The sequence below is a fragment of the Dermacentor silvarum genome, chromosome 3 (assembly GCF_013339745.2).
Source record: "Dermacentor silvarum isolate Dsil-2018 chromosome 3, BIME_Dsil_1.4, whole genome shotgun sequence".
NCBI classification, from domain to species: domain Eukaryota; kingdom Metazoa; phylum Arthropoda; class Arachnida; order Ixodida; family Ixodidae; genus Dermacentor; species Dermacentor silvarum.
Genome location: NC_051156.1, coordinates 171,360,628 through 171,381,149, shown reverse-complemented (window position 1 = coordinate 171,381,149; position 20,522 = coordinate 171,360,628). Strand labels below are relative to the sequence as shown.

At 47.0% G+C, this 20,522-nt stretch overlaps 2 protein-coding genes across 3 annotated transcripts in view; both read left to right on the top strand.

Moving 5' to 3' along the window:
- The window catches only part of LOC119446090 (uncharacterized), a 437,832-nt gene that overhangs the window by 128,159 nt on the left and 289,151 nt on the right, over window positions 1–20,522 (top strand). The window lies entirely within an intron of this gene.
- On the top strand, window positions 878–19,462 carry LOC119446087 (uncharacterized). 2 transcript variants are annotated; one of them, XM_037710429.2, is made up of 3 exons: window positions 878–1,002; window positions 2,456–2,500; window positions 18,138–19,462. In XM_037710429.2, exons 1-3 carry the CDS (start codon window positions 960–962, stop codon window positions 19,238–19,240), a joined length of 1,191 nt encoding a protein of 396 aa, XP_037566357.1. In that variant the 5' UTR covers window positions 878–959; the 3' UTR covers window positions 19,241–19,462. The 2 variants fall into 2 exon arrangements, with proteins under 2 accessions (XP_037566357.1, XP_037566359.1); XM_037710431.2 differs by lacking the exon at window positions 2,456–2,500 and having other exon boundaries at window positions 888–1,002.

Sequence of the window (20,522 nt, the reverse complement as noted above, 5' to 3'; positions counted from 1 at the left end):
GTTCGAAAAATAAAAATAAAACAGGGTGTATTGCAAACACACCTGAAGTCAAACTTGTTATATGCTTCAATCTTGAAAAACAACGAGCAAAGTGGGACAATACAGACAGGACAGGATAAGGCGGTGTTTCACCGCTCTTGTCCCGTTTCTTGTACTGTTACTTTTTCGTGTTAGCGCAACCCGAAACACATGTATGTGCACAATGCCAGTGCGCTTTAAGTCGCAGCATGTGATCATTTCACAGGACAAAAGCAAATATCGCTGTGCGAACGCTTCCGAATCTGCTCGAAAACACTTTCGCAGCGCAGCCAGAGGCTTCGTCGTCGACGGGGCAACCAATTACCCTTCGCAACAATCCAATCCTTTTTTTTCCTGACTTAATTTTGATGTCACAACATTTATCATACCTGAGCTGTGAAGCACTGAACGCCTAAGCTTTCCCTGCTGTTGTTAAAGCTTTCGTTCTCAGGCCTCCTACCCTAGTTACGATACCGCTGACGTGGCGGCCGTGCACACGTGATCCCGAATGCCACATCACACCGACAACAGCGCCAGTAATTCCATTGGTGACGCTCGCCCAAATAATTAAGAACGAAAGTGTTTTCTCCTGTTCGAGGTGACTCACTCTGCAGAGCTGAGTCGCTTGCAACACAGACATTTACGAAATTTTCGTGTAAAGGTAAGGAATGAATGACAGATTGTAAGGGAAAGTAGTCGCCTAAATGTCGCCTCTCTTCAGAGCCGCTGACCAAATCTACATCTCAATGCCAATGTCCTCCCGCCTTAGGACTCCCAGGACAAAAATAACACGCACGCAACTCACCTTTATTGCGATAACAATGCTGACAGAATAATGCGCTTTATTCTGCAACTAGTCGAACGATTTGCGTCGTATGCTTGCATAAAAACGCCAGAGCAGTGAAAGCTCCGTCCCTGAGATCGGCGCTGGCACTTTCACAATGAGGTTGCTTTGCCTCACCGCATGTGCTCTGAGCTTTGTAGGTACGTACCATTTACGATGAAATTTGTTGCTAGGAATTCGAAGTACTTCGTCGACTTTCGGCGTATTCACTAATCGGTAAATATATAGTATTCGTAAATGATATAGGTTCTCACAAAAAAGTTTACCCCTTTTCTGATTCGATCTGCGTTGAAACGCAGCATCAGCAGTATCCTGAATACGATGAAATTCTATGTGACGGCCTCTACACAATCTCGCAGAGCATCAGAGGTCAGTTTGTTTACTTAAGACCACTTTTCAACGATGTTAACGCCCGTGAACTCAATATGGGTGTAACTATTTATGTACTTGATAGGCAGAAGAGGCTTCAAATGAACAGCACAAGTTCAAAATGGTAGGCAGGTGATATTGCCCACTACGTACGGCCTGTATATATTATTTATTTGCCTAAAAACGTGCATTCTTTCACCGAAAACTGCGTTTGTTCCGAGAAAAGCTACTTCTACTACTAATATTCCAGTGCAAGAACAATTATTTATTAGGTAAACATATTGGCATATTGTAGTAAGCAGCGAGGCATGTGAGAAACGAAAGGGCATGATTACATAGAATAAGCACTTGTGTAAATGTGGGGTTATATGTGAATGTGCATTCGTCATGAGATATCCTTTACACTTCAACCGTCGTCTATGATGCTGTTTATCGCACTTACAAGAATACAAGACCACAAACTCCTTTTTTACACTACGTACATTACACTTTATCACCGTTAATATCACTAAACAGTGCATCAAATTCTACCACTGTTTTATTATAATAGATTCGCCGTAGATTGTCACCATTGTCAATACTGACTACAATCAAAAATCTATAGGAAAGTTTCAACAGCTGTTTTCGGCCTTATAACATAGAGGTACATAACGTTTTTGTAAAAGAGAATTACATATACATGCAATGAAAGGCGCAACCGAAAAACTTCTTTTAGAAATGAATACTTTGGCTAGCTTTCAGTTCTAAATACGGACTCTGGCTTGCATTGATTTATATAGAATTCATGTAAAGCCGCCGTCAGAATAATTCGGAAACAAAAAATGAGAATAAGTTAAATTTTCTCACTACTTCACTACAGAGTGTAAAGTACCCTTTACACTCTGTAGTCAGGAATGTGATGATATTACGGATAAGGATCAACTCTCCCTTGGGTTGAAGGACCTGTGCCTAGGCCGTGATGACATTTAGATTTTACTCGCATCTAGTGCTCCGAAAACTTTTGAGGGAAGGTGTACATGCTTACAGTTTTCGCAGCCCGATACTCCGTAAATTCTTGAATGAGCTCAATGTGCTCAGATGATGATAATACGAGATAAAACGAGAACATTCCGGCAAAAATGGTTTTCACAAATGTTGTCACACATTGAATGTAGATCATGTTGAGCTAAGGTAGCCCGAGCTTTAACTGAACCTTCGAACACACGCGCCTAAATTTATTTGCAGCTCCGCGTGGAAATGCCCAGGGAACAAGTGCTGTGTCCGGTGGAGGTATGGGAAATTGCACATCTATTTTGTTTGATTTGTGTAGCCTGTGTGCGTTTTTATTCCTAGTATAAATGGAGCTGTGACCATTGTGATCTGCGTATCCTTTCTTTCTGACGTAAATTTTTTAGCTTCACGAGTATCAGCAAGGTAAATGAGTAACACTGACACTGGCGATATTGAGCGTAATAAAGAATAATTAATGATCGTATTGTCCATTTCAATCATCATCAGCCTATGGTTACGTACACTGCAAAACGAACGCCTCTATCCGCGATACCCAATTGCCCCTATAACTGGCGCTATCTGATTCCAAATTATTCCTGCAAATGTTCTCATTTCAATAATGAGAGACTCTCCGCTAGGGGGCCGTGGAGTACTGCCGTGCCTCACATGGGCTCCTGCGTCTTGCGCTCATTTCTACGGAATAGGCTGCTCACCCCCTTTTATTTCACACCGAGAGATTCGGCAAGCTACAAGGAATTGGCGAATACCACCTACTTTAAAAGTGAGGGCGTTTTTCATCAAGATTTTGAGCTTGAACTTCACCGACCACCTCCCGTTTTGCTAAGCCTAACGCCGCGCGAGACCACACCGGCCTGCCGGGCAGAACCGCCGACGCACGTGCAACAGCCACACGGTGCACGGGAGAGGAGGCCGACAGCGCTCGCCGCTGCACGCGCGACACTGCAATAGGCGCCATACGTGCACTGCACGCCGGGGAAGAGGCTTGGTGCTCGCCGGCGCTGCGGCTGATAGCCAATATTTGAGATGAGCCAAGAAACACTCGCGAAGGACGCGACGTCAAGCGAACGACAAGAAGAAACGAGCGCGATGCAAACAGACTCAGCGGAATTAGCCAACGTCACGCGATCTTGGACCTATGACAAGAACAGTGGCAGAAGTATAGACCTCAATGACCAATGGCTGACATGGGAAAGGAATAGCAACAAGGAAACCACGTGCATCAAAGCCCCCGCAGTCACCCAATCCGCACAACAGCCAGCCACGCCGCCACCGCCGCGCAAACCTAGAATGCCGCCCCTACCTTTGGACGACATCAAGATCGTCTACCGTCCACAAGCTGGCCCTCGCCAAATGGTCACTTGTCGCAGTCACTCACGCAGTCGGAAGAGCCAGCGGTATAATGCAAAAAGAATTCCACGACGACGTCCGCGTACAAATGCAAAAAGAAGAAAACCTCATTATGGCAAGTACAGCCAACAAAACCTACGCTCAAAACTTGGCCAAGATCAGCAACATAGAGCTTGGAGGCAGCATTTACATCGTGAAAGCCAGCTTGCGTCTAACCGAAGATTTTAGCAAAGGCGTTATCTACGGCTTCACGCCTGGGACCTGCAGTGCGGAGCTAATGGATGGAATCTGAGTGCCAGCGCGTTATACAGTCCTCAACGCCCGCATGCTTGGACAGTCTACAGCGGCAGTCATCTATTTTGAGGGCCCACACGTTCCCTACAGCATCATTTATCGGAGCGGTGACTACCGATGCAGGCCCTACCGCAAGTCAGTTCAATATTGCCGAACCTGTGGCAACCTCGGACATCGCCACGACGTTTGCCCAAAACCAACCCCAAATTTCTGTTACAAATGTGGCAAAACAAACAAACCCCCAAAGCATGAGTGCCAACCCACGTGCAAGATTTGCGGAGAAGGACATGAAACAGCCAGGAAAGACTGCAAAAAAAAGCTCAAGCCTAACCCACCACCTTACCAAGTACGACAGCAATGGCAAAACAGGACCCATGAACGAGACAGTCGATAGAGCTCCCACCCCGACCACTTCCCTGAACTAGGCGCTGCGAATAGACACGCCTCCAACTCAAGTGACACCACCAGTAGCACCACAAGAAGTAGCAGATCCATGTCAAGATCATGATCAAGATCGCGGTCGCGTTCCAGTAAACGCGTGAATTAAGCCGAAGCGGTCGGAAGCTCTGGCAGCGCCAGCGCCGAATCGGCAGAAGCGGTAACCGTAAGAGCCTTCGAAAGCAAACTGCAAAATCAACAAAGCCTCATAGAAAGACTACTCCAAAGATGCAAAGACTACGAACATGGAAGCAAGCAGCCATCTACAACGCTAACCATGGAGGCAGTTCATGCCGCGATCGAAGCTGGAGTTCAGAAGCACCTCCTGGCTTTCGAGGAAGTCTTTACAAAGAACTTCCTCACCATGATCGTAAACATCACCAACCCTATCGCCGAGAAGATTGCAACCCTTACCACGCAAGTCGCGTCCCTCGCAAATCAAGCAACCACTCTCACAAGCCAGGTGACCGGCCTAACAGCCCAAGTCAACAACTTCATAGCGCTACGCGAAGAATAATTACGTCACCAAGTCCTACCTCGACAGCCTTCTCAACGCCACCGAGCAGGGCAGAAAGAAGGGTCGCACGAACAGTCACATTGCATACCGCTCGATCTCACCCAACCGTGACTCGCCCTATGAAACTGAAGAGCCTAATGATGGCGACACCTAAAACCACAACCCCTGCGCATCTGGCAATGGAACTGTCGGTCCTTCCGCCCCCGCTATGCAAACCTACAAGAATTCGTCAAACAGGACCACCCCGATGTCATTGCGCTACAGGAAACCAACACCCGCAACATTCGACTTCAAGGATACACGCTCATACACAAAGCCAACGCACAGCCATCCTAACGAGGAATACTCTCACAACGCAGGAACATGAAATATTATACATCCCCATCGAGCACACCCTAGTGGAGATCCTACCAGACAGAAAAACACAGCAAAGCCTCTTTATCGCCAGCATATACAGTCCTCCTCGGGACCAACTTCCGGAATTCGACCACTTTATTCGTGAACTCTGGAAACGCACGAAAGGCCATCAAGCATCATGGGAGATTTAAACGCCCCACACACAGCATGGGCGTATCCAAATACCACCAAGAAGGGAGCCCGCGTACACGATAATGCCAACAACACAGGCTGACCCTCTGGACTCTGGAACGACCCGCTACAGGCCACGAGAGTCGGAAACAGTGTCTCCAGGGACACAAACCCGGACCTAATCTTCACATCGAACGTCCTCTGGGCCGAGTGGAGCCGACTCTCGGAAACGCTCGGAAGTGACCACCACATTCTCCAACTTGACATCGCCCACAATCGGAAGCAAACCAAGACTGGAGTCGCCCGACTAACAGACTGGAAGTCCTTCAGAGACAACCTCAGCGGCAACACAACAATCGACGACACTGACCAAGGCTCAAGGGCCTTCTCATCACCGCAAAACACCACACCAGGAACATCCAACTAAGCACCAACAGCCCCGCAGTCGACTCGCATCTCCTTCATCTCTGGGGAGCCAAAAGACGCCTCCTGAAGAGGTGGAAGAGGCAGAAACTGAATAGAAAACTTAAGCAACGAATGGGCCGCTCTCACCATACAGGCCCAAGATTACGCGGAGCAACTTATCAGGCAAAATTTGTACACCTTTTGTGTCAGCCTACAAGGAACACTCAGCACCAAGAAAACCTGGCACCTCCTACGCGCTCTCTTAGCCTCCGACCGCACCAAAACGCAACAACGGCAAGATCGGCGCAGACTAATCCCCAACCACGCTGGATCGGAGCACGATCTCCTTCGTGAACTTCAGCAGAAACTTAGCTGCGACAAGCCGACTTCGTCGGCGAGCGGCGAGGCGTACGACGGCGCACCAAACCCAGACCTTGATCGACCATTCACGCAAGCAGAGCTCCACGCAGCCTTACCCAAACTCACTAGAAACACTAGTCCCGGCAAGGCCATAATCACTAATAAGCTCCTACGCAACCTTCCGCAATCGGCCGCAACAGCACTACTCCAGTACTCGATGACTGCTGGGAAAAGGGGGACCTACCAGCAGCCTGGAAGCATTCGGAGGTCACCATCATCCCCAAACCCAACAAACCCCTTCGCATCGAAAACCTCCGTCCCATCTCCCTCACGTCCTGCGTGGGCAAACTCCTCGAGCACATGGTGCACGACCGGTTAACCCCATACCTGGAGGACAACGGATACTTGACGCACACCATGTTCGGTTTCCGACAGCATTTGTCCACGCAGGATGTACTCCTGCTCTTCAAGAAGGACCTGCTCGTCTACCTTGATCGCAGACGCAAATCATCAATCCTGGCAATCGACGTAAAGGGCGCATTCGACAACGTAAGCCACGAATCCATCCTCCGCAACCTCGAAGATACAGGCTGTGGAGCCCGGATCTATAAGTACATCAGCAGGATTTTGACACACCGAACAGCAACAGTAGGCGTCTGCAATCTCCGCAGCGATAAATTTCGGCTACCCAACAAAGGAATTCCACAAGGATCAGTTATTTCACCACTCCTTTTCAACATCGCAATGATCAAGTTGCCAAAGCAACTCAATGCCATCCCAAACCTATGTCATGCCCTTTACGCCGACGACATCACACTCTGGACCAAAGCACCTACTACTGGACAACAAGAACGCAGTCTACAAGAAGCCATCGACACCATCGAAAGCTACCTCCGAGACTGCGGTCTCCAATGCGCAGCTGAAAAGTCGGAGCTTCTCGTGCTCAGAGTACGGACGCGAGGACGACCGCCCAACTATATCGAACCCGATCCTAGCGTCTCCCTCAACGGAACCCAAATCCCTACAGTCGACTCCCTTCGCGTACTCGGTCTTCACATCCACAAAGACGCATCAGGAGCGGCCACTCTTCCGCGTCTCCAACGTACACTGTCACAAGTTACGCACCTCGTCAAGAGGATAACCAACCACAGAAGCGGACTTAAGGAGGAAGACACGCTAAGGATAATTCAAGCTCTCCTAACTAGCCGTATCACCTACGGCACCCCCTACCTGACACTCAAACCGGCTGAAATCAAGAAACTGAATGTCATCATTCGAAAGGCAATCAAAGTAGCCTTGACCCTTCCATCCACGGCACCAACGGAGAAACTCCTCAAGCTCGGCGTCCACAATACGTGGGAACAGCTCTCCGAGGCTCATAAAATCAGCCAACTAGAGCGGCTCAAGCTCACACCCACAGGACGTGAAGTTTTGCGCGACCTCAACTACAGTGAAAGCTACATCGCCGAAACAGACCAGAAAGCAAGAATCCCACCCGAACTCCGTGAGTGTATCAGCGTTGCGCGCATACCGCGCAATGTGCATCCGACTTACCATAAGGAGCGTCGGCAAAGCAGAATCCGCGCACTCAGCAAGAAATACGCGACAAACCCTGATACGAGGTACACCGATGCTGCCCGTTATATTAAACGAAACGCCTTTGTCCTAAAAAGTGTCCCGCATCACCAAGGCAATGAACTCGCCGATGTCACCATCCGGGCAAGAGCCGCCGAGACTGCAGAGGAAACGGCAATCGTTCTTGCGATAACAACTTGCCCTGAAGTAGCCGTAATCCTCACTGATTCCCAAGCAGCAGCTCGCAACTATCAAAAAGGACGCATATCAGCAACCGCACTCAAGATACTTCAAAATCACATCGCACGCGCCCCGCTCCCCAACACCCACATCAACTAGATTCCAGGCCATCGGTGCATGAAAGGAAATGAGGCGGCACACGCCGCTGCCCGCGAGCATACCAGCCGGGCTTTCCTGCCATTCCACACTAGGTCGGCCACCAACGTTTATGACATCGCTCTAAAGTTCTCGGAGATTCTGCAACACCACCGACTGAGCAGAAGAACGTATCCATCACCACACAAGAAGCTGAGCAAAGAGGAAGAAGTCATCCTCCGCCGCCTACAGACAAACACCTATGTACACGGAATAATCATGCACAGACTCTATCCTACACAGTACTCATACACATTGCACCCACTGTGGCGTCCCAGACACCCTGCAACACATGGTCCAGGATTGCCCACTGCGTGACACATCCCCAGACCCCAGCTCACAAGCTCAACAAGACGACACAAGACAAGAGGAGCACCCCAACTCAGCGCACTTCTATACCACCACTGAAACGTGGGAGGCGAAGCTTTCCTCTGACGACCTGGACGATCAACGCAGTCTTGTCGCCCGGGCCAAGGAGGCAGCCCAAGCCAGAGGATTCCTGGAATAAGGAATCCTCCCACCTAGGGTGAACCGGGTCCTGACTCGGATTACCGTTTCGGACTGGCTGCCTATTGGCAAATCAGTTCTGCGAAAGCCGACAAGGTGGATGACAGTCATGAAAGGAGAAAATCGTGAACAATCCGACCACACTCCCAAGCTACAAAGAAATCTGTTACAAGTTTCTGAGGATTAAAATTTCGCAGTTGGAGAAGCATTCATCCCCTATTGGGGGGTTCGAATTTGAGACCAACGCCTTACCAAGGCGGTCGCTCTACCATCTGAGCTAACCAGGAGGCTATCAGATCGCAGACCGGAGGCGCTATAATCGACAACTGGAAGCACTAGGTCATCAAATAGGGTAAACTCACCCGACTGATTAATAGACCGAGATAAACATACTCTCGCGCATTTTCTAGAGGTTGACTGCCAATCATGAATTCTTATTCGCTTACGAGACCACTGAATATTGCCTTTGGCTTCTGCATATTATTCTTCAACCCTACTCTTACAGTTTCTCTATTAAGGTATGTGTCGTCTCAGAAGACAGCAACGATGAAGTGCGCGCGCTTGTTTTACTGGCGCTTGGTTACGAGGTCGCCTCACGCGGCAAACGCGAGCCAGTGCCTGTTGCAGCGCCTGAGCTACTGTTTTCTGATACGTTCCTTATCCCTTCTATTTATTAAAGGGTCAACAGTCGCCAACTGTTGTGCAGACGCAATAAAGGTCCTCAATCATTCGTTTTAATTGATCCCCAGCGCTGCTGAACAAGACAATGTCATTTGCAAACCTTACGTTGCTTAGATATTCGCCGTTGATCCTCACTCCTTGTGATTTCCAGCCTAATAGCTTGATACGTCTTCTAGGCCTGCCGTGACTATGATTAGAGACAGTGTGTCTCCTTGCCTGACCCCTTTCTTGATCGTGTTTTTTTTTTTTCGCTTTCCTTGCGCAGAATTAAGGTAGCTGCGAAATATTTGTAGAAATTTCTCAAGATATTCACGCATGCCTCCCGTACTCCTTGATTACGCAATGACTCCATGACTGCTGGCATCTCTGCTGAATCAAATGCTATTTAGTAATCTGTGAAGGCCATAAGGAACGTTGGTTGTACTACATATATTTCTCAAGCCCCTGGTTGTTTAGCTGGACGTGATCCATTGTAAAATACCCTTTCATGAAGGCAGCAAATTATCTTGGTGGATTGAATTCTAGTGTCGACCTGGTTTCATTGGACATTACCTTCGTGAACATGTTATGCAATGCTGAAAAGAAGCTGATGGGCCTATAATTTTTGTCCTCAACGTGTTCCTTCAGCGTCTTCCTTTAGCGGATGAGCTCGGGTGAAATTATATTTCATCCGGGCATAATTTCTTTTTAATCTCTATGTGCAGCATCAATTTGCAGAAAAGTAAGCTGCCATACCAGACAAGCCTGCGTTGCTCTTATCAAACAAATGGGTTGGTCAAACAGTTGATACTCTGCATTTAGTATTTACGAAATGTTTCACTTCAACGCTGCACGCAATACCCTTAGAATTCGTATAAACCCATGCATTTTGTATGAAGACTTGCAGCAAGCTGCTGTAGTTCAACAATAGGGAACGTTTTGTAAAATGTCTTCCATAAACATTTTCTGAATTTTTTTTCTATTTCAAGAAAAATTAGACTGTTCATACTTGTCAAATTGAAGTTGTACTACCAATAGCAAAGGGTAGAAGACGCGTGTTTACCCTAGATTTGATACAACTGCTTATACCTGCACCATTGATGTCTTAGCTGGGCGCAAGCGCTTGTGTGCTGGTGTATTCAACTGGTGTACGTATATCATTATCCTAATTTAGGGAATTTTTTTCGTGCATTATTTAAAGGTTGTGGAATGGTTCACTAGCTAGTGTGTCCAACGTTCCATCCCTTTGAAGACGGTGCGAAACGTTTTGACCTCTGTAAGGTAACTTTACATGTGAGTCATCCACTGAGAGCGTCGCTACCAGTGACACCTGTGCCTGGACACATTCAATAGTAGTTCCAGCCGTACGCGCCACCTGTGCAGCCACACAGGAGAGCGTCCCTTTTCCTGCGTGCATTGCAATGCGTCCTTTTCGCGGAAGGAGAATCTCTTGACTCACATATCCTTTCATGCAGAGAAGAAGCCCTAAAGATCAGGGGATTGAAGTTTCTTGTAGGTCATCTGATTCATCATTTTTTTATGGCAGAATGCGAATTCTAAAGTGCAATGAGAATTTACCGGCTCCCTCGAACATAGAGTTTCTTCTAATACTATCCAAGTTGAGGTGTCGCAACAATCTAAGGGAATTTCTTACACTTTGACTTCATATGACTTCAGAGCTATGTGAACATATTGAAGACAAGGTTCACCTTGAGTCTTGCTTGGAATCAAATGTGCTCGTGACTGTGTAAATAATCAATAGGAGAACAGCGCAAGAAAATCACCGTTTCAAACAAACATATACCGACTAGCCGAAGCCTCTATGGTTTGTGTAAATAAGTCTTACGAGATTATTTCAACCAAGAAAAAGAAAGTTGGCAAACAAAACAGAAATGCATAACTGAGACCAGGGCACAGAGTAGTATAGGCCAAGTTTCTCCCACTCCCGTTTCTGATGTGTCTACTACTTCAATGATAGCTATGCCACACCACGCTCCGGCCTATTCTCTTACTTTATGACAGAGGGGGGTGAGTCAGCTACGCGTTCATGAAAACGCTGCAACGAAAATCTGTTCCTGCCTGGCAATGCCAAGTCTGTTTCTCAAAACGTTCGTTTAAAGCGACAGTCGTTGTTCGGCTACTCCTCATCGTTTTAAGTTTCCGTCTTTCTTTTAAATTCTGTCTTATTCGTAACTAGGTTCACAGTTATCTTCAAGCATCACCAGATTGTTACCTTCTTAGTGTATTTGCATCTTGCCTAGTGTGAGCTTATTTGTTCGAGCAGCAGTCAGCAATTTTATTTCAGCAGCAGTTAAAGTCTCTAAACTAGTGCTGTTGTGTCCGTCCATCTCGTAAGAAACTGGAGGCAGTGTGACTTCCTCATGAATGATCTGTTGACTGGCCTTGGCGAGCAGAAATATTACAGGCATTACGTGTGGAAACGTCAGTTTCCCATTTATTCAGGAAAGATATTGTTTTATAACGCTATACCCCAAAACCACTTTTATAGAAATACCTGTTACTTTAGGAACAATGAGAAAACAATATTTCTGCCTGGCCAAACACTTCAACTAGGCTGTTCTACTAGCGAATGAAGTTTACTAGTAGTACCTATCCTACACAGAAAAGTGGCAATTGAACAAATTCTCGCATCATGATGTCCTGGTGATTAGGACCAAATGTCCCTATGTGAGGGACACCAATCAAAGCTCATGCCTTTATTATAAATGCCACGTGTCCTACTGTTAAGGCGAAAGCCTTAAATCTCTCATTTCAAGGTCACTGTGATGCACAGAAAAAGTGAACGAGCTCGCCTCGCGTCCTCGCACTTGCCTCGCGCTCGTACCACTGCTCGCAGTGTTCGTCGTCTTGTTCCAGAGCTGGCGCCGACGCCAGCTCATCGGGCCCGCGTTCCCATACTGCCCCTCACGCTTCAACGCCAGGGAAAGGGCAACAGTGGCGCTGGGGAGGAGCAGGGAAATGTCAGCGGTGGCGCGAGAGGGCATTGACGGAAAGGGCAACGGTGGCGCTAGGGAGAAGGAGAGAAATGTCAGGGCGGCGCCTGTAGAACGTTCTGTAAACGGCGGCGCCGTGTATAAGTCGCCGCGTGGGCTCAGAGTTTCATTCCACATCGCTATGGGTACAACTAGGCTTTCGCTGTCACATTCTTAGAAAGTTCTAAGCATTGCCCTATTTTTTATGTTTTATCCCTCCTCTTGATATTACTGACAGAAATCATGTGCAGTAGAAGTACAGGCTGCAGTACAGGCTGGAATGTACAGGCTATCCAACTCCAAAACAATGCTAAATATGAAGCATTATGTGTCCATTCTGTGTCATTAAAGACAAATACGTTTCTACAGTATTTCCATATTGCTTTCTTTTTTAATTATTTAGTACTTATTAACTAATTTGTTTATTTCAGATACCTTAGATCCTCAAAACCATTAGCAGGAGAAGGTGTAATAAAGCATTAGAAAATAATGATGCCTACCTGCATCAAGCGCCAACAAAAACTTTAGGTAATTGATAAATATAAGAACACTAAATAATCGCATCAATTTCAGAAATTATATCGTTAGAAGCAAGCGAAAGCACTGTGTCAGGTAAACAATTACAAGGTGAATTATTCAATCAGAAACACTCTGTATTACTGCATGGGTGAAAAGAATCCAGGTTCAAGTCCTGGTAACAGCTATTAAACGTTGTCTTAGCGAATATTAGGCGTGCGTAGCTTGATAATCGAAAGGAAGAGATGATGTCGTGCAACAAATGTATAGACAGCTTGGCGTGTTAGAACAGTTGCGTTCTTGAAAACTGCGCAGTTATGAATGGCACAAGTGTAAAAAGGCTTACAAGAACGAGCATGGGTCCTTTCTTCAGGTGTGTGGTTTTTTAACAAAAAAAGCTATTGTACAAAAGTTTGAGAGAGGCCTCATCTTTAGTGCCAAGAGTGCTAAGTTGAAGCAAAGAAGATCAGCAGAGAGTGAAAAGGTTGGTGGTGTCTGTGGGAAAGAAAGTGCGCGAATTCTACGCGTATCTCGTTTTATTAACATTACACTTGTTCTAAGGGCACAGAACAACATAGTTCGTAATCGGAAGTATCAGTCGGATAATCATTTAATATAATGTTACCGTCGTGTCCGCAGGAGCAGCAGAAAGCAGGCACTTTAGATATTCATTTTTTAATGTGTTTCACTAGTTACCATATGTTCGTACTCTCTGTGTGATAACTTGTGTAAAAAATCAAGTTATTTACACTTAGACACTTGGGAGTTCCTGAACTCCAAGACCAGTATGTGCTTCCAACTCGCCAAGAAATATCATTCTTATTAGTCAAAAACTGAACGTCGATGGCCTCTTGGTGAAGAACTTGACTACTCTTTAGTGAAAGTATTACTAATTTCCGAGTTAGACGGCAGAGAATAGCATCCCGAGGGACTTCTCAAGCATCTGATGGTCTTCTGGGGATCTCTTTATGCCGTATAGTGCATAATCATGAGGATATCACAAACCTGAGAAGCTACGATGTTTGTCAGATCTCATCTTAGCCCGAAAGGCCGACCCGCGCGTCTGCCTGTCTACGTTCGCACCGCGCTCTCTTTGCCGGCGCTCCAACCGCATTCGTGCCTAGTTTCCTGCCGCTCTCCAGGGGCGGCGGCACCATCGCGCGTTTATATTCGACTTGGTGTATATAAGACAATTTCACTTCTCTCGTCGTAATGGCGAGGCCGCGTGTAGTGCGCAGTCCCGGCGACAATTGCATTCTCGTCTGTTCCTGCCGTCGCTCGTCGTAGCCACGTTGCTCCTCGCGAGTCCTGACTATATGTGGCCTCCCCATTCTGTGTCACCTCTGCGTCACGTGCTGAACAGCTTCGTTGGTCATCCACCTTCACAGAGTGGAATGGCTCATGATTTTTTGTGCGGTTCTATGCTAAACTTTACCATTTCTCTGTATTAAAACAACAAAACCTAATGTATATATTTTTTTGCGGTGGACTTCACAAGTTCTGAGTGCTGGTAGCGTAGCTAGTTAGAAAAATTCAGCATGTCGTAATACGTGTTAAGTTACCGCTATGCGTGATCTGTTCTGAATTCTACGCAGGCGCCTCCTCTCAGCGGACCTGTGGTAGACATGCAGCGAAATCAAAGTTTTGGCGTATCGTCATTGAGTACAATGCTGGAGCGTAAATACAAATTATTGATGCAACGAAAAATGAAGTTTTTAGAGCTCTCCAAGCCACCATCGCATCAACGATGCAAGCGATGTGACCTCACCTGATAAGCAAAAAATCAAGAGAAATTACTGGCTTGGTGCCGCGCCTCTTGGCTTAACAGCGTCAAAACAGTCAACTGATCTCTATAATAGCGACAAAATGAGCTAATACTGTGTTCTTGGAGCGAGATGGGACTACGCGATAGGTTATTTTAACACTTCTTTCTTGCTGTCAAGGCGCAGAGCAAGTAGCATGGGTAAGTTTGGACCGGAGCAGGTGGTTTTGTCTGGTCTGCACGCTTCCATATCATCTACTACGGCTGGTTACCGTGATGGCATACATCACGGTAACCTGCCGTAGTAGACAGCCGAATAAGACAAGCATGCGCAGAGGTCGCAACGTATCATGCATCAAGCAAGGCTAAAATCCCCCCCTACAACGCCCCCCCTCCCCCTTTTCCTAGCGTGCGCACATTTCTCCGCCCTTTTTCCTTGTGAGCGCAAGACAAAACCGCCGCATCTAGCCACCATACTTCTCTGCTCACCATGGCAAGCCTTCTCTGGTACCTACAGCATATGGCGCGCGGCCGCTATGTTATCGCACTTGGACTTCATACGGAGCATCACAGTGACACCAACCGCGACGACAGAAATTTGCCTGGAGTGTCCACATAACGGCTAGCACGATAATAAAAAAGATGTATATATTAATGTTGGTGAAAGACGAACTCCAAGCTAACTCGACGTCTATGAAGAAGAGAAAAAAAACACAATGTCATTGCCAGTGTTTAAAGCGAATGTTTAAGCGTTAGCTAGAAACGGGCTAGATGCCGATCTCAAGCTCACCGAATAGCTAGGCTGTCGATGGGTCCTGCTTCCTCTAAGGCAAATGACAGTGAATAATGTTTACAGAAGACTGGTGCAACCACCTATACTCCTCTCCAATGCTCGAGTGCTAGCCTTTATTTTGTGCATACAATGGTGCAGCCGGGCGGGCGACAGCGCGCCATCCGAGCCACCACCGCCGGTTCCCCCGCAAACACTATCTGGTTTATGCGTCGGCAAACGCCCGCGCCATCATTGTCTCACGAAAGGAAAGGTGAGGCGTGATCACGCCGCGGCAAAATTTTCAAGATACTGTGGGCACTGTGGGCACAATCGGTGCGTACCGCCGCCCGTGACGCAAGGATGGCAACACCATCTGGTGGAGTTGCAGGGAACCAAGCTTTGCAGCCCGTGACTGAACTCTGCTACTTCATCGGTGAAAGCACACACAGCATCGCTTGCGCTATACCATCAGTGGAAACACCTTCTAGAGCGCGGCCATGACCTGCGTTGCGTTCGGCGCCGACGACACGTAATTGAGGAACGAGCTACGAAATGCGAATGCTTTAAAAGGTTATGGAGGGGCTGGAGAACGGATGAAGAGTGCGGTCATGAGAAGCTGATGCGAAAGTACCTGTGAAGCATTAATCACTTGATTATCAGAAACGCAAAGAAGATTCCTTGGCATAACGAATGCATTTCGATTTGCCATCAATGATGAGCTTCAGTGTTTCATCAGGGTTCAACACTTCGCTCTCACACCAAATACTGGTAGAAAGGTAACGTTCTTTGCTTCATAACTGGGTAATGCCATCTTCATGTCTAGGAAGAACATAAACGTGATTTAGGCTGAGAAGAATTTGTCATTCGTATATCCAGAATACTCAGAGGAGCCTCCACACTGTCAAAGACAGTGTTATCAAAGATGTTCATTGTGGAACAGCACAGAGTGAGTGGTACATACCCGGTAGCTCCAAGTCAGCTTCAAATAGTTTGTTCTAGCAACGGTACCTACCCAGTTCGGCATCTACAGTAACCCATATCGGCGTGATAAAGGTTCGTAGAAATGCGGCACGTATGTACATACACATTGCCATCTATTGAGTGATACAAGTTAGTCCGATGGTTGGTTTGGAAACCTGTTACGTCAGCAGGCCTGCCTGACGCGCTAGCCATTCGACCAATGACTACCCAGGGACCCAGGTAGGCGGAAAAACGGTTGATACAAACATACATAGATACATAGACACATATATAGATACATAGCCCCCGGTAAGTACGTTCTCTACCTTAAACATTATAGCGCATTAGTAGACTCATGTAATAGAGAAGCACATGGGAACAGCTTCATTAGGTGTTTCTGAGCACGCTGTACAATTTGGCAAATGAGACTTACGCCCTAAAAAGAATGTGTAAATGTTGCACAATTAAGCCTAACTAATAGTTAATCACGCTTCAAGAGACAGTCTGAGTAACTCAAGACGTCCGGTATCACTGCTGTTGCTCATATAAGGTGTACCACTCCATTTTTAATAGTTTTAATAGGCTCTTATTGAGTGAAGCACAATTTACGTCAGGCTAAACATTCGTGAAGCACAAATAAAAGCTAAAAAACTAAATCCAATGTGCATGATTGTCTCTATTGTCGTAAGCAACGTGTAATATCATACAATACATACATAAATACAATATTCCCTCGCGTCTCTCGCGTAGCAATATCATACAATGTTGTCACAAGCTATGCCAAACTGCAAACAGCAGTTTATGTGAATGCACACTGTGAAACGTCCGCGGATTGACGTCAGAAGGACAAAGATGATGTGTGATGCTTCTCGATGGAAGAATGGTGATATGAGATATACGGCAGAGATACGAAGTAGGCAAAATTCAGTGCTAAGGTAGGCATTATTAGCTCGCATCCTTACTCTGCCTGCTGCCTGGCGTATTCCAATTTCCTTTAAGTGCATGTGCTGCAAGAGGTGACGCACGCGCCTATCTAAAGCAGCTACTTGTCATTGGCACGAGAGAAGTATGGTTATGGTTATGGCATGAGTGGTGCGTGTTGTGGCATTCTGGTCATGCTTATATGATATATCATGAATGTTTTATGTGTGTCATGGCTAGCAATCAGGATATTCACCGTGGCTTCGTAGCTCTTATAGGCATATCTGCTCAGAAAAGAAAAGCCGTCGAACTAACCTGTTTTTACAATTGCAAGCAGTGCCGTGGCAGTTGCTCCTTTTTTGTCATATTGGTTCGAGACTTATGACTTTGACAACTTTTCACACAGCGATTTTCGATCTGCATGAGAGAACTATATGCGTAGTGTCGTGCAACTTAGAGTGGTGCTTAGAGCCCAATCTTAACCACTAGGCTTGAACCACTATCCCAGGTGCTGAAAGAACTTGAGAAATTAAAACCATGTTTGCACCTAATGTATTTCAATTATATACATATATTTTAAAGTTTCTCTGCAGTGTTTGACAAGGAACTGAAGAGAAAAAAGGGATTGGGATTAATGCCTACTGCATTGGGCTCTTATGCTGAGAGACTAATGTTCGACCGCACCAATGGTCACGAAATGTTTTTTTTTTTCTGTGTGTGAGTTATTCGGAAAGACAGCAGCAGAACTCTTCAGTGTTAGCCACAATCAGCAAAGCCGAGGAGTGTTTGCTAAAAATCTATTTAAAGCTCTCTTGAATGTCACTCAATCTGCTTACCACTACACTTAACTCAGAAGCTGTACATGTCATCCATTGATGCTGTCTAAGTAAACATATAATTCAGGTATACCATGGCTTAGTTTATTACAGAGTCAGTTATGTTCACGCAATATCATATATTTTTAGGTGCTGCAGGTGCGGGATCTGCAAGCCTCAGTGGTAGTTCAGGTGGCGGCTATGGTGGAACGGCCAACTTCGGCCGCTCGGGTGGTGGTGCCTCCGGATACGGCGGAAATTACGTTGCAAACTACGGAGGCGCGACAAGAACGAGTCCAGCTGGATACTACGCCTACGACGTTGGCGGTGCACCATACACCCATAGTACGGCTGGTAATGGAGCTTATGGTGCTAACCCATACGCAAGCCTGGGCAGTGCCTACGGTGTTAACTTAGGCGGTGTCGGCGGTGGAGCCTACAATGGCAACCAAGGCGGAGGCATGAGTGGCGCCTACGGCACCAACCTTGGCACAAGCACTGGGACACTTGGCGGCGGAGGTGGCCTAAATGTGCCTCTTGGAAGCGTAAATGCCGGTCTTTATGGAGGTCATATTGCTTCAGGAGGTATAGGCACTGGTCTTCCCGGGGCCGCGGTGGCTGGTACACTTGGAGGTCTCGGTGCAGGTGTGGCCAATGGCGCAGTTCTCTCTGGGGGCCTGGAGGGTTATGGGGGCCCGGTATATGGATTATCCTACCCCGGTATAGACGCAGGGTTAGTAGGAGGCTTAGGTGGGGTCGATTATAGTATGCTTGATTGGCGCGACAGGATGAGGCTAAGGCAGCAGCAGCGCCAGTACAGACGCCTAATGCGCCGTTTGAGCCGCGATCAAGAGGCACTCGCTCGACTTGGTTATGGTGGATATGGCTATGGACCTGGCATTGGTGCTGGAGTAGGAGCGGGTGCAGGCTTGGGTGCTGGTGCACGTGGGGGAGTGGGAGCTCGAGGAGGAGCCCGATTAGGCGGCGGCGCTCATGGTCGTTTGGGGGGCAGTGGCGGAGTTCGCGGTGCAACACGAGGTCACCTACGAGTTAATGCCGGTGTTAATGTTGGACTCAACGTGGGAATTGACGCAGGTGTAAACTCAGACGTGGCCGGTGGAGCGACGGCAGGCGCAAGCGCCGCGGGGGGTGCAAGGGGTCGTGCCGGTGCCGATGTCGTCGGCAATCTTGGTGCTGACGCGCGCGGTCGTGCAGGTGTTTCCGGCGGTATATCGGGAACGACGTCCAACTAATAGTTGACGGAAATTGGGTGCCTCTGGGTAATCAGCCACAGTTCGTTAGCTGCAAGCCAAAAGAGACACTTCGTAAGTTTTGTTTCTTCTATCAAACCATAACAGAAGCCATCTCAGACAGCCAGCAAATCAGTCTGCAATCTGACAAGCTGCCCAGGGAAATGAAAGCGGGTCTTTAACGTCCATGATCATGTGTAATAAAACACGAACCTTTTCATCAGGGGGAGTTCTGATTTCTTGATGCCTAATTGACACCAATAAAAAAGGTTTCGCAATTCTGGATGACTTGTGATGATAATAGTGTCTAAGGAGTTAGTAATGAAAGCATTAAATGCCGCAGAGAGCGCAAAATCCAGCGTTGGCCAATTGACCAAAATATGGTACACAAAGGCTACGAACCCTTAAACTTTGGTAGGAGTCGAACCCTCGGCCATTGGTGCTAATGAAAGCGAAGCTACTTAAGATAAAGTTAATTAGGTTGCTCACACCCACGACCTTTCCTGGGTGTCAAACACACAACCTTTGGTCTTAATGAAGGCGAAATTATTTTAGGCACCGTTATTAGGATAGAGTTAATTAAGGCACTCGAGCCCATAACCTTTGATGGGAGTCGTGCCTTCCACCATTCGTGGGAGTCAAACCCACGACATTTGTTGTTAACGAAGGCGAAAGTAATTCTGGCACAGTTACTATGTTATTAAGGCACTCGAACCTACGAGCTTTGGTGGGAGTCAAACCTTAGACCTTTGGTGTTAATGAAGGCGAATGCAATTAAGCATACTTAATTAAGATATAGCTAATTAAGGCACTCGCGCCCGCAACATTGGTAGGGAGTCAAACCTTCGACCCTTGGTGTTAGGGCGGAGTTAATTAAGATATAGTTAATTAGGGTAGTGTTATTTAGACACACGAACCCATATCCTTTGGTGGGAGGCGTACCCTCGACCTTTGGTGGGAGTCGAACCCAAGAACTTGCGTTATGCGCACCTTGTGACGAACACCGTTGGTCACGTCACGGCGCTTCTGCTGACGTGGCCGCAATGCTTTCGCATTCACCCATGTAGGGATAACTAAGTGTCCCTTGAATTTTTATTGTTTTGCTTGCAACTTTTTTTTGCTGACAGATCTGCATTGGTGCAAATACAAAGGCCGACACAGTTTAAACAACGCATAATGGATGGTAACTGCAGCAAAACGTCGCACAAAGAATATATACTCTAGCTCCAAAGTTATTCCTTTGCATAACAGCACGTAATATAAAACAAAATCAGGAAGACACAAA

What these genes read in the sequence shown, in the direction of transcription:
- LOC119446087 (XM_037710429.2), top strand. Translation starts at nt 960, where the DNA reads ATGAGGTTGCTTTGCCTCACCGCATGTGCTCTGAGCTTTGTAG. An exon ending in ATGTGCTCTGAGCTTTGTAG is followed by an intron (nt 1,003 to 2,455) that starts GTACGTACCATT and finishes ATTTATTTGCAG; the next exon opens with CTCCGCGTGGAAATGCCCAG. An exon ending in AAGTGCTGTGTCCGGTGGAG is followed by an intron (nt 2,501 to 18,137) that starts GTATGGGAAATT and finishes ATATATTTTTAG; the next exon opens with GTGCTGCAGGTGCGGGATCT.